The sequence below is a fragment of the Sphaerodactylus townsendi genome, linkage group LG03 (assembly GCF_021028975.2).
Source record: "Sphaerodactylus townsendi isolate TG3544 linkage group LG03, MPM_Stown_v2.3, whole genome shotgun sequence".
In the NCBI taxonomy this organism is placed as follows: Eukaryota; Metazoa; Chordata; class Lepidosauria; order Squamata; family Sphaerodactylidae; genus Sphaerodactylus; species Sphaerodactylus townsendi.
The window spans coordinates 142,460,213-142,475,658 of NC_059427.1; the positions used below are offsets into that span (position 1 = coordinate 142,460,213).

General features: G+C 51.8%; 1 protein-coding gene across 1 annotated transcript in view; it reads left to right on the forward strand.

Moving 5' to 3' along the window:
* Window positions 1-15,446, forward strand: part of LOC125427881 (cAMP-specific 3',5'-cyclic phosphodiesterase 4A-like) — a 339,670-nt gene that overhangs the window by 264,677 nt on the left and 59,547 nt on the right. Inside the window, 4 exon segments of the mRNA XM_048487443.1 lie at window positions 7,342-7,623; window positions 9,012-9,150; window positions 11,322-11,452; window positions 11,512-11,679. Coding sequence (XP_048343400.1) covers window positions 7,342-7,623; window positions 9,012-9,150; window positions 11,322-11,452; window positions 11,512-11,679 — 720 coding nt within the window.

Below are 15,446 nucleotides of genomic sequence, written 5' to 3' on the forward strand. Positions count from 1 at the left end.
ATTTATTTATTTATTTTATTTTATTTATTTATTTTGAGAGTAATACCACTCTACCCCTCGGGCGGCCTTGGGCAGAACAACAGTCTAAAACATACAATCAAATCGATTTAAAATAGATACAGCGCTTAAAACATATAATAACATATAAAACAGCGCCAAGCTAACAAAATCCAATTTTAAAAACCTCCGAGGAGGGGGGAGGGGTCCCATAGATGGTGGAGGGACCCTAAACAAGAACTAGAGTAGAAGGGTGAGGGAGGGCCAGCCACATCAGCGGCTGGACACTCCAAAAGCCCGGGCGAACAACCTCAGTTCTTTACAGGGTTCCTCTGCTGAATTTCACTCAAGATCTCGCGAGGGCCCGATGCTGACAGCTGGAGGGAGAGGTTCCACCTTAAGGCAGGCCAGGTAGCCGTGTAATAAAAGCCCTGGACCGGGTGGAGGCCAGCCGCGATCATAGAGGGGCCGGGGACTAGCAGCAAATTGGCCTCTGCCGAACGCAGAGGTTTGGAAGGGACATATGGGGTAATGTGGTCCCGAAGGTGCAGGGTCCCAGGACCGCTGCAGAAGGCCTTAAAGGTTAGCACCCATACCTTGAAGATGATCCGAACTCAACTGGGAGCCAAATGCAGGGCGGGCGCGAGCACAGTGCGTTGGATATGATCACGGTAAAGGCGCTTCCCCTGTCAGAGTAGGCGGGTCGCCGCGATGTTGGACCAGCTGTAATCTTCCTGATCAAACGCAAGCGCGGGTATAGGCCCGCCAGAGCGAAGTTATAATAGTCCAACCTGGAGGTGACCGCTGCATGGATCACCGTGGCCAGTGGCTTCAGTGCAGCGGAGAGGAAGTTGGAGCCGCTGCTCGGGCCGGGCCTGGATCGAAGCATGGAAGAATGCATTGCCCGGGCTGTAAAGTGGGCCACCTGGGTCTCCATTGAAAGAGATGAATCCAGGTGGACCCCCCCAGGCTGCGAACATCGAGGAGATGTCGGGCGCCTTCAATGAGACCCCTCCCACACCGGGCGCGGCTGGAAATTCCCAACCTCGCCTTCACGCACGCCAAGCCAAAGCGATCTCCGCCTCTCGATGGATTAAGTTTTAACTCTGCTCTGCTGCAACTGCCAACCAGCCGCAACGCTTCCAAACACGCTGTAGAGCTGCAGGGCAGCAAACCGCTCCCCTCCATCAACAATGAATGAGCTTTCGAGTGTCATCAGCATATTGATGGCAGATCAGCCCTTAAAGCCCGCATCAGGGCTGAGCAAGGGGTCGCGATGTAGATGTTAAGAATCAATAGCGGGACAGTAGCGCCCTGAGGCACACCGCGAACAAAGTGGGTACCTTCTGAGAGGCCTGGTCCCTCAAGACCATCACTCCTATGCTGACCTCGTCCCTGAGTAAAAACGAGGCAATCCATTTGAAGGACAGTGCCCCGCACTCGAAGCCGCCAGGCGGTGGGTCAAAAGGTCGTGGCTCGACCACATCAAACGCCATGGTCAGATCTAACAATACCAACAGCTTCGATCCGCTTCTGGTCAAGCTTTCGCATTAATGAGCTGGTTCGTGATTTCGCTACAAGAAATCCGTCTCTTTTGTCCCATGCCCAGCACGGAAGCCGGACTGGGAAGGGATCGAAGGTCGATGTGTCATCCAGGAAACCCTGAAGCTGCTCCTAAACACCACTCTCTCAATTACCTTCCCCAGGTAACCAAAGATCTCATTAACGGAGCTGTAATTGGCCAGATCTCCAGGATCTAATGTGATGGTCTTTTTTCAAGAGGGCGGACCACTGCCTCCTTCAACCTGTTACCCCTGCCTCGAAAGACTCCTTGCTCAAGTGGAGCCATTGATGATATTCAACAGGTGGGTCGCAACTCCTCCCGGCAGGTATTTTATAAGCCAGGAGGGGCACGGATCCAGAGGACAGGTAGTGCAGGTCTAACACGCAGCCAAGGCCCTGTCAACAGCTGCTTCGCTGGAGAGCAGGGAAAACTGGGCCAAACAAGGGCCTTCCGAAGATCGCAAGGGAGCCTCTCCAGTTCACTAATTCGTAGATTAAAAGTGGAGGGAAGTTGTCCCCGGGCGATGAGCGACGCGGACTCTTGTCTGCAAAGCTCATAAATGCCTCAGGACTCAATCGCCAATTGGGAATCTTTACTGGACCCTCCTCGATAAGGAGGTTAAAGATCGAAATCACTGAACAATTGTGCTGGGCTTAGGAGAGCTGTTCAGCAGATGCAGTAGAGGAGGAGAAGAACGCCCTCCTTCGCCTTCCTTTGTCGCCATAACTTCATAGGCTTTCTCATAAACGCCCTATAAGATGCGTTCGCTACAAGCTTCGCCACCGGCAGATTTCCTCCACACTCGCTTCTAGACGCCTGCTGGAGTTCCCGCATTCTTCATAAGAAGCGTGGAGCTCCACAGTATACCACGGGAGCCCGCCGTAGAGCTGGGACGCAGGAGGACGCCGGGGCAACAAACTTCGATGGCATCGGAGAGCCGGGAATTCCAATCCTCCACCTGCTCATCGAAAGGTGTGCCGGCAGGTTCAGTGATCCCGCGAGAGCATTCAGTGAAACCAGTCGGATCCATAAGTCTCCGCTGGCGGGCATAAATCAGCCCGTCAGCCTAGACAGGGTTGGTGCGGCAAATCCATCCGGACCTCTTCAGGGCATAATGGGTCGACCATGGCACCTCTCTATCAGCAGAGGATACCACCAGAGATCAACTCCCACCCAAAGACCAAATCTAGCGCGGTGGCCGCAGCCCTTCATGAGTGGGGCCAGAATTTACTAAGGAGAGGCCTAGCCGCCATGGATGACACTAGGTCCACAGCCACTGTACAAGAAGAGGCAGTAGTTTTATCGACATGGACGCTGAAGTCACTCCAAGACTATAAGCCTGGGGAACTCAACGCCCAGCGTCAAAGCCACCACCTCTAGCAGCCGTGGGCAGGCTGTCCTTGCAGGTGCGCTTAGGGCGACCGGGTACACCAGCAGGGACTGCCAACCACTGGCCAACCACTCTAGGGCTTCGACACACTCTAAGCCAGTGTGATCTTCGACAGGGATAGCCCTAAAGGGAATAGAATCACGGATGAACATTGCCACCCCGCCTCGGCTCCCTGCTAAGTTCGAGGTTGGTGGAGGCAACGCTGGAACCTGGTGTATGCGCGACCTCGCCTCAAGGCTTATCGGTCTCGCTTCATCACGCGACTCCAGGGAGGTTTCGCCAGTGATCACAAGCCAGGTCCATCTGCTGGTCTCCCAAAGATAATCGTGGGAGAACTTCATGTTTTATTATTGATGTGACTCTGGCATTTATCAACAATTCAGTGGACGAAGCAGGGTGTTCTTGAACTCCAACCACTTTCGCTCCTTGGGATAGGACGGAGGGTCAGAAGGCTTAACGAAAGCATAGTCCATATCTTGTCCGGCCGCCTATCATAAGGCCGCATTACTACCGCCCATATTTCTTACTCCCCCGCCCCGCCATTAACACTGGGATCCCCAGCCCCATAAATGGTGCCCCCATGTCTCCGTTATCTCCCCTCTCTCAATAGCCTAGCTAAAAAACTCCACCTCATGTGGGTCTAAACTTACCACTACTCACAACTAACCAATTTGAGACTAATACTAAACTACACTAATTCTAATCTATAACAGCTAAAATATTATTGCAATCACACAGTTATAGGCAGATAATACAAGACCAAAGGAGAGAAGGGCCACAAGAACTCTAGCTATTGATTGAACAGCCCCGATGCTCACACTTACAGGTCGCTGCCAGGATGTAAATCTAATAGCTGGCAGATAGAAATTGACAATGGCCAGTGGGCACCTGGAGTCACACGAAGAACCGTATAGTGGGGGCCAGAGTGTGAGTGGGCGCTTAGATGACAAATCAACACAAGCCACACCCAAGTCGCTTCTTGGCTGCGCTCTCCAGTAGGCTTAGTGATTGAAATGGTTAACACAAGCAGCAAACATGGGGCTCACCACCACCCAGTCTGCTTCTCTTTATGGCGATAAATCTGTGTGTTTACCAATGCCCCTCCCTAGGAACACACAACCCGTTAACAGCTCCCTCTTCACAGCTGGCCTGTCATGGTCAAACAGGGTTCCAGTTCCTATTAGGCGAGAGAAAATCCGCTCTTTCGCCACACTGTCAGTCTTCTACAACCAGTCGCTCACTGCCTCCACCACTACCAAGCAAACAAGCTCCTGTCCTCGCCTCCTGCACGCCAGGGCCTCCAACAGGCAGCAAACTTCCCGCGAGGGTGGACGACCACATGCCACAAATGCAGCCTCCACAACGCATAAGGTTACTTTAGAAGCGGGCCAGCTGCTCCGGCTTCCTCCTGCAACGGCTCTTGATGCAACCGCCACCAGTTTCTGGTAATTCCTTCTATTGGTGGGGGCAGGCCATTAGTCAACCACTGCGGCCACTTTTAGCCGGGTCCATTTCTAGACCGGGTTTCTTTCAGAGTGATATTCGAGCAGCTCCAGGTAGTCTATAGAGGATTGGTGAAAACAGCACTTTGATCAACTTGGCAAAGAGAGGAGTTATCAAGTAAACGTTGTAAAACTTCCCGACTAAAGCCTCATGCTCTTCCAGGGTCTGTGAGTAAATCAAAACATCATCCAACATATACCACTACTCCCTTGTACAACAAATCATGTAATACTTCGCTTATGAGGGCCATGAAAAGCCTCCTGGGGCCCTTGAAGTTAATCCCAAATAAGCGGCATTATTAAATATTCATATTGCCCTAATTTTGTATTAAAATGCTGCTGTTAAATGTTCAGACTCTTCAGCGATGATTACTCTATAATAAGCTTCCCGCAGAATCCAATTTGGTAAAAATCCGCCTTTGTCTAGGCATCCAAGAGGTCCTTTTATTAAGGCGCAAAGCGATATTTGTTGGAGATGGAAACAGCATTTAGTCCACGATAATCAGCAAGTACAAAGTCTTAACGCAAACCGCCCTTTTTTTCTTAACAAATAAAACAGGGCGGCATGGGTGTGTTTTGTGGCTCGGCCGTGATGAATCCGCTGGCTAAATTCTTATCTAAGAAGGCGCTGAGCTTCTTTTCCTCGGTGGGACTCATGCGATAGGATCCTACCCTTTTAGGTAATTGGGTTCCGGTTGTAGCAGGATCTTGCAATCGGTATCTTCTATGGGGGAAGTTGATCGCGATCTCCTGTTCCTGGAAAACTCTGGATAGGTCTTGATAATGCTTTTGGAATTTCTACAGCATATAAGGGAGCCGACAGTACATTGAAAAGCTGTAGCTGAAGTGGTTGCTTCCCTCCCCTACCGACATGGATCTTCCCCCCCATCCATGTGATCTCCTCGCGAGGGGGATCTTGAGAATTGGAAGGATTCTTTTCCTTCCAAACCAAGCGTTGGTTCGTGTAAAAGTAGCCATGGCATACCTTAATACAATGGAGTGCTTTTGCAACTGAGCAAGAATGAAACTAATCTTTTTTTTCCCAATAATCGCTGCAATGGAGAAGTACCGGTTGGTTTTGAACCGGTTACCGGACCCTCACCACCCAGTGGGCTACCGCCCCATTTGGGTGAAAGCGGAATGGGTTTTCACTAAGGGAACTCGTCTAAACCGGAAGTTCTTCGCCACTTGGCGTCTCATAAGACAGTGGGAGCAACCTGGAGTCCACAAGTGCAGAAAGGCCAAAATGCAATACGCCAGAGATGTTTACTAAAGCTGGCATAAGGAAGTCAAAATAGTAATGGGCGCTTCGCCTGCCTCACTCACCGGATCAGGAGAAGGCATTAAGATTCCACGGGTGCCGCTTTCGGAAAGACTAAGCGCAGTTTCTTCCTTCTTTCGCCACATCCTCATTAAAAAAGCTAGCTTTGGACGCCATCCTTGAGTTGGCAGGCTGGATTTTTTATGCGGAGGCTTGGCAGATGGAGGCGGTTCTCGGAGGGAGAGGCTTCTTGCTTCTTCGGCAGTTGGCAGCCAGGGTGGGCCAGGACCTCCGCAGTAGAGGCACAATCCCAAACGGCGACGGCGTTCCGACGCGGGTCTCGGGCCGCCACGGCCGGGCTTGGTTTTCTAGCCGCCGGCTGCTGGCATGTTGGCTGGTTTCAGGTATGTAATGGGCGCCTCCAGCTGCCGGGCATAGGCAAGACGGGCATAACTCATGCGAAGTCACGAAGCTCGATCCAATCCGGGCGAAGCTAGTTGCTTATGGATCCGGTAATAAGGATCACCGTTTCACCGGGTTTAATATCCATTGCTTCGAAAAAAAATACTCGCGATTCTTCATGCGCTCGGGCCAGTCCGGTGGAAGTTTACTGGCCGCTGTTCGCCTCGGAATTCACGGGCAAAATCAGCAAAGGAGCCGTTGCCCTGTTGGATGGTTTTACTGGTAACGGATAGGCATCTTTTCAGCATTGGGATCTTGAACCGGTCACGCGCGAACGCTTTGGAGGAAGCCCGCTACCGCCATCATGCAGTATCGCCCCTGCAATTCATAAGTAAAGAGTAACAAACCACTCAGCGGCTATTCCCCATCCAACAACACCGTAACTCTACCAGATGTCTCGTGATTTTTTTTTTTCAATGCTCAGAACGCATATATAGATCATGAAATTCTCTGCATATGAGCATCGAAAGTTGCAGGATAAAGTAAGGGAAAGTTCAATTGACGCGGTACCATCCAAAACGAAGCTGGGATGGGGGGTCTGTAGTGAACCCTCTTTCAATCGCCTAGGTGCATATGTTGGGGTTGCTGCTGCATTGTAACCTGGTTGTTGTACTGGATAGGTAGGGGCGCTGGAGGAGCAGGGTTAGAGGAGGTGCCCCAAGTTGAAAAGTGCTGGAACCGGACCGCCGAGGGCGCTCGCCAGCCCGACAGGAGGGAGGGCCGCCAGTGCGCGGGGTGAAGGTGTAGGCACCAACTGGGGCTCTAACCAACGCCTCATCACGCTGCTCGCCGAGAGTTTGCTCCCGCTCAGCCAATTCCCTTTCCTGCGCAGTTAATGCATCTTGCGCTGCGCCGTGCAAAGCTGCCCTCTCTCGATCCAATTTGGCTCTTTCGCCTCCCCGCTGGAACGTGCATAAAGTCAGTTCATATTCTGGGTTTGATGGCTTTAGATGTTTCGCTTGGCGCTTCGTAAATCCGCAGTTTAGACTGATCCAGCACTTTGTCATGGAATCGTTAGATTCTGTTGATAGCTTCGTTGGACGCAACGCTTTCTCTTTCACGTCCAACTCCATTTGGATTTCCTTATGCGTTGCTTTTTTCACGGTCCCGCTGCAGACTTTCACGGTCCTCGTTGCAGTAGATTTTCGCCTTCTTTTCCTCACAGTTCTCAGCGTCATTCCCCAGGCGAAGTTTGGCGCCTCCGCAGCATGGGCTAACCGTGATCGCCTCCAATTTCTTCGAGGGCATGGGTAATTCGCATTCGGGATCGGGATCCGAAGTTCCTCCTCTGATGGGTTTTTCCTCCATCGCTTCCAACCGCTTCCACGGATTTTCACCGCATTCGCTCGTTTCCACTTCCCGGGTTTGGTATACCGCCGTAGGCGGTGTGGAACCCTTCTTCCGATCATCGACATCCAACCTCGCCATCGCCCCTTCTGCTTCCGCTGTAACTTTAATTGGACGAAGCTCCGTGCTATGCCACTAAGCTGATCTTTGGGAATATCCCTCGGCATTTTGTCCAGGAACCTTTCAATGGGATTCTTGGGTGTCAGCATGAATGGTAGATAATCCAAACTCCTCAGGGACTGGTTGCATCTGGGGTTTGTAATCCACACGCTAGCCGGGTGGAAATGAACCGGTCAACAGGCGCCGATCCATCCAGATAGCGCCCCAAAATTTTCATATGCATCTCTACTAACGATCTGAACTATGTCGATCGCCCCTAAGCGGAAGAGAGGCAGACTTAACTGGACCGAAAGGCCGGGAGAGAGTCACCAGCGAAACCGATCATCATCCCTCTCGATCCTCGGAGTTTGGAAGCTGGAAGGCTCAAACCCTCTATGGGGGCTATCGTGTCTTCCACATGGTCAAGAGTACTCAATCTCTGCATGTTAGAACATGCCAGCAGCATCCAAACACAGTCAAGAGAAAACTGAGTTAGATTCCCTGCCATAATGTAAGGCAATCTAAAGCGGCAGAAATAAAAGGCTTTTGATTATAAGTCCGCTTTATTCAGACATCCTGAAAAGCAGTCACAATAACAATAATACCGATACATGGCAGGAAATGAGCAACCCTCGGCCAAACACCAGGTTATAATGCTGACTAACTCCATCCTTCTGCCCCGTTCTCATGAGAACGGAATTCTACTATGCAAAAGCGAGATAAGCATTCTCACAAGGTTGGTGCAGGTCCTGGCCGGACGCCCGGCCAAAAGAATCTCCGTCAAGGCCAGGTTAGGCTGTAAGGGAAACAAGAACGACTGAGATCCTTACCCCCCAAATTCCCCCAGATTCTCCTTTTAAATTCACCCCCTTCAGCATGGATTTGAAGGGAGAATCTCCCTTCAAATCCATGCTGAAGGGGGTGAATTTAAAAGGAGAATCTGGGGGAATTTGGGGGGTGCCTGCTGTCAGGGGTGCAATGATTAAGATAGCAGCACCAAACTTTCAGAGTATCTTCACGAGACCCTCCTGATGATACCACCCAGGTTTGGTGAAGTTTGGTTCAGGTGGTCCAAAGTTATGGACCCTCAAAGGTGTAACCCCCATCTCCTATTAGCTCCCATTGAAAACAATGGGGGATGGGGCACCCCCTTTGGGAGTCCATAACTTTGGACCCCCTGAACCAAATCACACAAAACCTGGGTGATATCATCAGGAGAGTCTCCCAAAAACTCTCTGAACTTTTGGTGCTGCTAGTCTAAAAACCGCAGGCCCAAAACTGGAAAAAACACTAAAAATACAAAAAAAAACCCACAAGCAGACCTACAGTTCTTGCACCCCCCACGAGGGGGCGCCCAGGGACATATGACTCCCCATGTCTCCATTGCAGGTATGCCACTGGCGGCAAGTGACCGCAGAGGGACGTGCCTCTTGCCCGGGCACGGATAAGGCCCCTGTGTGGCTTCCTGGCCCAAGTCCCAGCATCCTTTGCAAAACTTCAAGGGATTCCTGGATGCTCCTTCTGAATTGTAGGGTACAATTTGCGGGCTTGGGGGCAAGCAAAGGATTTGGTTGGAGAGGCAAACTACAGAAGTTTGGTTCTGCTGCTTCCTGTGCTGAGGTTCTTGTCTGAGTGTGAGGTTGCAAAGGATTCAAGCCATTACGTTTCTGCTAGAAATAAGTCTGATGGGAATTGTAGTCCATGAACATCTGGAGTGGCCAATTGGCCATGGTGGCAGGGGCTGATGGGAATGGTAGTCCATGAACATCTGGAGTGCCATAGGTTCGCCACCACTGGCCTAGAGCATCCCTGACCAGTCTTCATCCAGCCATTGCTTGAAAACTGCCAGCAATGTAAGACACAATCACAAAGTGCGCTAACGTTGTGGGTGTAAGAAGGCTTGATGCTCCAGCATGGTGTGTGCGTATGATTCGAACTGAAAATATCAAGTCCAACCATTTACTGTTTTTTGTGTTTTTTGTGTTTGTTTCTTACGAAGACTCTATGCAACAAATGCGCTGCTTGTACGACACCTGGGTGCTACGTCCGTCTCTTTTTCCCATTCCCCCCAAGGGTTTGGTGAATTATGGAAGGTTTGGAGTGCCGAATCAAACCAGCCAGGTTCCAGTCCGGTTGCACCTCGGACTAACCAGATTTTTGGAGACTTACGAGATTTTGGGTCTCTAAGGTGCTTACTGGACTGGAATCTCTAACGTTTTACAACACGGCCACCCTCTGAAACCCAGCAAGGTTGAAAAAACAAGATGACTCACTTGAGTTTAGCGCAGACAACCTGAATCTGTCTCTCTTTGTAATATTTTAATTCATTTTCTCATACCTAATTGACGCACACAAAAGGAAATGCAGAACAGAAAAGAAAAGATAGTACGGCTACCCGTGAACTCTAACACGTTGGATCTCAAGGTTACAAAACTAATATCATTCAGAGAACGTTACATAGTTTTCAAGTTTGTTTCCTTCCGTTGTTTAGTTCGAAAAACATCAATAATAAAGAATTTCTTGTATCTTAGTCAACCCGGACGTGGTTCGATGGGGACAGCAGCGCGATGGTGAGCAGATGAAGAGAGAGGGGGTAGGCAAGCCCCCCCCCCCCACTGCTCACCTCCGCTGCCGTTTGCTTCTTGCTAGACACCAAATCTGCAGTTCTGGGTTTCCTCCTTCCGCTCACTCCATCGTGTGTCTTTCCATCGCCACCTTCGGGAATTATTGTGTCAGGCTCCCTGATCAGAATCTAGCCGGCTCTTGCCCCCTTGCTCGGAGGAAAACTCTTTTGCTTTCCTCTTTGGAGCGTCGGCCTTCCCCGGCTGGCCCATCCTGGCGCAGGAGCCCCGGCTCCCGTCCCTAGCCGGGGAACTTGAATTGAAGTAGTGTTCGAGCATGAGGCTCTTCCTGGCTCTGAACACGTCTCTTTGTGCCTGGCTTGCCTTCCTTGGTCCTGGCTTAGTCCAGCCGCCTTCTGTGGCCTCAGCCTGGCTGGGCCTTCGGTGGGTGGCTGGGGGGCTCCGCCAGCTTCCCCTGAGCTCCAGCACTCGGAGGGACATGAGACCTAGAGGGGCAGCCCTCTGTGTCCCGTCTCTCCCCGCTGCCTTCACTTAACGGTCTCTTTCATGTGCTCCTTTGGACGCCTCCTCCCTCCCTCCCATCCTCCTTCCCTCCCGCCCCTTCCCTTCCACTCCTTCTCTCTGGTTCCCGTTGCCACCTGACATCATCTCCCGTCCGCCCAGTGCTGCAGTGAGAAACGGGCTCACGCACACGCAGCAGACACATGCACACACCCCGAGCGAAGGATGCAGCTGGCGCTGCTGCCGAGGCCGTACTGGGAGGCACCGTCTCCGTGGTGACCGCTGCCCTCCGACATGCATCCCACCCGGAGACGACGATGGGGACGTGGCTCTTAGCAATGCGGCTGCTGCCGTGCTAGCTGGATGGCTGCCATGTGGTGCCCGGCGACGGCCGGGAATCTCCTGCCTGCTCCGCCGGGAACGGACCTTTCCTCTTTGCAGTGAGCCTCCCTGGAACGACGCAGACCGTCTTTGTCTAGGGGACTTTCCTCGTGCTGCCCATGTGCTGAAGATGTGACCCAAGGGGGGGCCACATGTAAGGAGTTGAGGGGAGGGTCGTGTTTCCCTCCTAGCTGGAGCAGCGTTGCACTGTGGGTATTTCCCTCCTCATCTGCAGTTACCGACGGAGACCGGGGGGCCGCCTCAGGTTTGGGCCTGCCTCAGCTGCCTCCCTCGCCCATAGCCCCCTCTCACGTGGGGGCCCCCCCAGGGGAGCAGCAGAGATGTGAGGGCCCCCGTGCAGGGCGGGTGGGCCAGCCGGAACCATGCCGGGCCCAGACCCGCTTGTGTTGGGATATTAACCCCTTCCTTTCCTGCCAACACTGAGGAAAGGGGGAGCTGCCAGCCCGCTGCCCATCCGGAGAGAGAGGAGACCCAGGCGGCGGCCAGCCCTTGGGGAAGAACAGAAGATGCCCTTAGTGGATTTTTTCTGTGAGACCTGTGCGAAACCATGGCTAGTAGGCTGGTGGGACCAGGTAATCCGTGTGTGTGTGTAGAAAATTGTATATGTGGGGGCAGAGAAAGAGTGACCAGCTGGTGAGATAGAACCTTTGGGGGTTGGTGGCTGACCTCCCCAGCCCCAGTGGTTGTCACTGTGCGGCGTTTCAGTCGTGGAGAATACCTGGGGGCAGGGTGGGAGGGACCCAGCGTGGTGTATCTCCCGGCAAGGTCAACAGTGGCCATGAGACGCCATCGGAGCTGCGTGCTGCGGCTTGGTCCTGGGGTGCCCTGCTTTCCGGAAAAGCCCACGTCCTTCACCTGCCTGCAATGTCACATTGGCATCGCTGGCGCTTCTCCTTCCTGCTCTGCTCCCTGTTTGCAAAACATCCCGAGAGACAGCTTGGCATTTCGTGCCTTGTGTCTTTGTCACTTGTGGGGTCCGGTTCAGCAGTACGGTGCACATTAAGCTGTTCGAAAGCCGAGCGGTGACTCCCGATTCGGTTGTGTTTTCTTTGTTGATTGCACAATATGGTACACTTGAGTTGCGTGCGTGCCTCGGGACTCCAGTGGTTCCGGGATTGAGGGCTGGGCAGGATTTGCCCCTGTTTGTCCGCCCTGGTGAGTTACCGGTGTCAAGCACTGGCCGTTGAGTGGATCCGTAGAGGTCGCACAGAATTGTCACGGGCCCCTGTGTGTTCCCTCGGATCCCCCCCCCCCCGCTTAATCATCTCCTTGTGTGTGTCATTGAATTTGAATTTCAAAAGACATCTCCATGTGGCCTTCGAGACGAGATGGAGTCCTTGTTACGTTGGGGCGGGGAGGGGTTTGTCTGTGGATAGCAAACACACAACCGTATTTGGTGGAACTGCGGGGCGTTGCGTGGCTTTTGAGAAACACCTTCCTGCCCGTCAAAACCGTAGCTCGGGGATTGGATGTCATTGTTCTTTTCTAGAGGTCACAAGAACGGTGCTTGTGTCTGGCATGAAGGGGGCCGGTTGTCGGCGTCGGCACGGGGGCCTCCGCCGAACTGTGTGGGCGTGAAGGGTTATCCGTTGAATTGTGTACATTTGTGTGGAGCCTTGGGGCAGATTGCCTGGGGTCCCAGAAGTCTGTCGGTGTGCAGGCAAGGCAAGGCAAGGGGAGGCACTGCTGGTTAAATTCTAGTTTTCCGTTCTCTGTGAGTGTAAAGTGCCATCTAGTTAAAACCAAATGGTGGCTCCGTACGGTTTTCAAGGCAGGAGTCAAACAGAGGTGGTTTGCCGTTGCCTTCTTCTGTAGCAGCCCTGGATTTCCTCAGCGGTCTGCCATCCGAGTACCAACTTGGGCCGAAAACTGCTGAGCTTCCAATATCTGACAAGACTGGGCTAGCCAGGTCTGTCTGGGTTCAGGCTAGAGTTAATCAGAGGTGGTTTGCCACTGTCTGTCTCTGAAGTACTTTGTTGGTCTCCCAACCAAGTACGAACCAAGGCCCACCCTGCTTAGCTTCTGAGATCTCACGAAACAGGGCTTGCCGGGGATGTGCGCACCAAATGGCTCCATATTTGTGGATGCTTGTTAGAGTTGGTAGCATGAGGATTCCACTTTGTTTATTCTTACAACAAACTTTTGAGGCAGACCACCACCGAGCTGAAACTGACATCAAGACACGGAGTGGCTTCCCTTCTGACAGAGTCCGTGGCTGAACGGGGATGTGAATATAAGCTGTCCAAGGTGGCTAGTGGAAGCATGATATGCTCCCGTCTTCCCTGACTCCGTCTTGCTTTTCTCCTGTAGTGCTTTTCGCAAGAACAGAAGCATGGTCTAGTACAGGGGTCTGCAACCTGTGGCTCTCCAGATGTTCGTGGACTACAATTCCCATCAGCCAATTGGCCATGGTGGCAGGGGCTGATGAGAATTGCAGTCCATGAACATCTGGAGAGCCGCAGGTTGCAAACCCCTGGTCTAGTAGATAGAGTGGTAGGCCAAGACTCTGGGTGACCTTGGGCATGCCTGGCCTACCTCACAGGATTGTGATGAGAAAAGGAGAATTATATTCTAAACCACTTTTGGGAGAATAAGTGGGATATGAATAAATGAATGCATGCATGCAAATGAGCAGAAATAAAGGAGCTCTGGTTAAAAGCGAGCCCAGTAGGATTGGGAAGATTTATTTATTTATTTCATTTATTCCCCACCATTCTCCCTGATGGGAATTTAAAATAGCTTCCAATGTTTCCCCATTCTCCATTTTATCTGTACAACAACCCTGGGAGGTGGGCTAGGCAGAGAGTATAGGTCAGTGATGGCGAACCTGTGGCACGGGTGCCAGAGGTGGCACTCAGAGCCCTCTCTGTGGGCACGCACAAACAGAGTTCATCATGTGGGGGGGAATCGGGGGGCCCCCCCACATCTAGGCTGGCCTTGGCTGCTGGGCTCGATTATTAGCATTAAACCTAAGACCTAGTTTTAGGGAAGCAGTATAGGTAACTGTGTTAAGCGCTGTTAAACCCCACTGATTTTCATGCAAAGAATTAAAGCGTGATCTGGGAGTAAGCTCAGTGGCTTGCTTCTGAGTAAACCCTCCTAGGGTCGTGATTCACCCGCTGGAAGAGTTGCACGGTTGCTTCAAAGCAAAGCCAACAACTACCACCAAGCTTACTCCCGAGTAATGCACGCCTCGGAGCCAACCGTTTTTTCTAAACTAAAACCTCAGTATTCAGGTTAAATTGCCGTGTTGGCACTTTGCGATATATAAGTGGGTTTTGGGTTGCAGTTTGGGCACTCGGTCTCAAAAAGGTTTGCCATCACTGGTATAGGTCATCTAGTGAGTTCTTACAGCAGAGATTTACACTCGAGTTGCCCGGATGCTTGGTGAACGTACTAACCTCAGCACCACACTGGCTACCTGCCCTTGCTCCAGGAAAGCTGCTGTTGAGAAACTTGGGGTAAGTTATGGATTCTGTCTTGGACAATTTACAGAAGCTTAGTTTTTCCCCCTCCGTGGTAAGGTTTCAGACAGTCAGAGAAACCAGCCTCCGCCACCTGAGCGCTGGTGCACATTTGAACACCTTTGAGAAATGACCCTCTTCCCTGCCCTTCCGGAGACTCTTACACTTCAGATTTTAGCATGTCTCCTGATATTATGGTTTCAGAGGGTGCCCGTGTTACTCTGCAGTGCGACAGCTAGATTGGAGTCCAGGATCCCCTCAGAACCTAACAACGTTTTTGAGTTTATAAGCTTCTGAGAGTCAAAAGCTCCCTTCATCCGATACAAGTCGAAACGGAGACTCAAATCTAGCCATCTTTCCATTATGTGATAGTTGTTCCAACACTGAACAAAAGGGGACATAAACACCCTCTCTCCGTCTATCTCTAGTCAACAGAGATCTTTGGCTCTGTAGAAGGATCTCTGGCGGGGCTGGAAATTCTGAGTTCTGGCTCTTGTTTTTGTAACCTCCATCCGGAGCCAACTTCTTGGGGGTTTGCCAGCCTTCTGCCTCCACGTTAAGATTTTAAAAAGAAGAAGAATGTGGAATCTCTTTTCTTCCACTGGAAAAGGAACGTACCAGGTTCCAAATGAGTTTGGCACAACCAGTGGCTCCGTGTGGGACTTTATGACAACAATATACACACACCCTAGTAATTTCTTTACACCTTCTGATTTCCCTAGAATCCCTCTAGATCTTTCCAGGGTCTTGGTCCTCGGTCGCTAGTGTGACTTGTCCTCTTCCTACCTCTTCCCTTGGGTGCCTGTTCCTCAAGACGTACACAGAACCCCAGAGGTCGGGTGGTAGCGCACACTCTGGCTAAGCTAGCAGGCCTC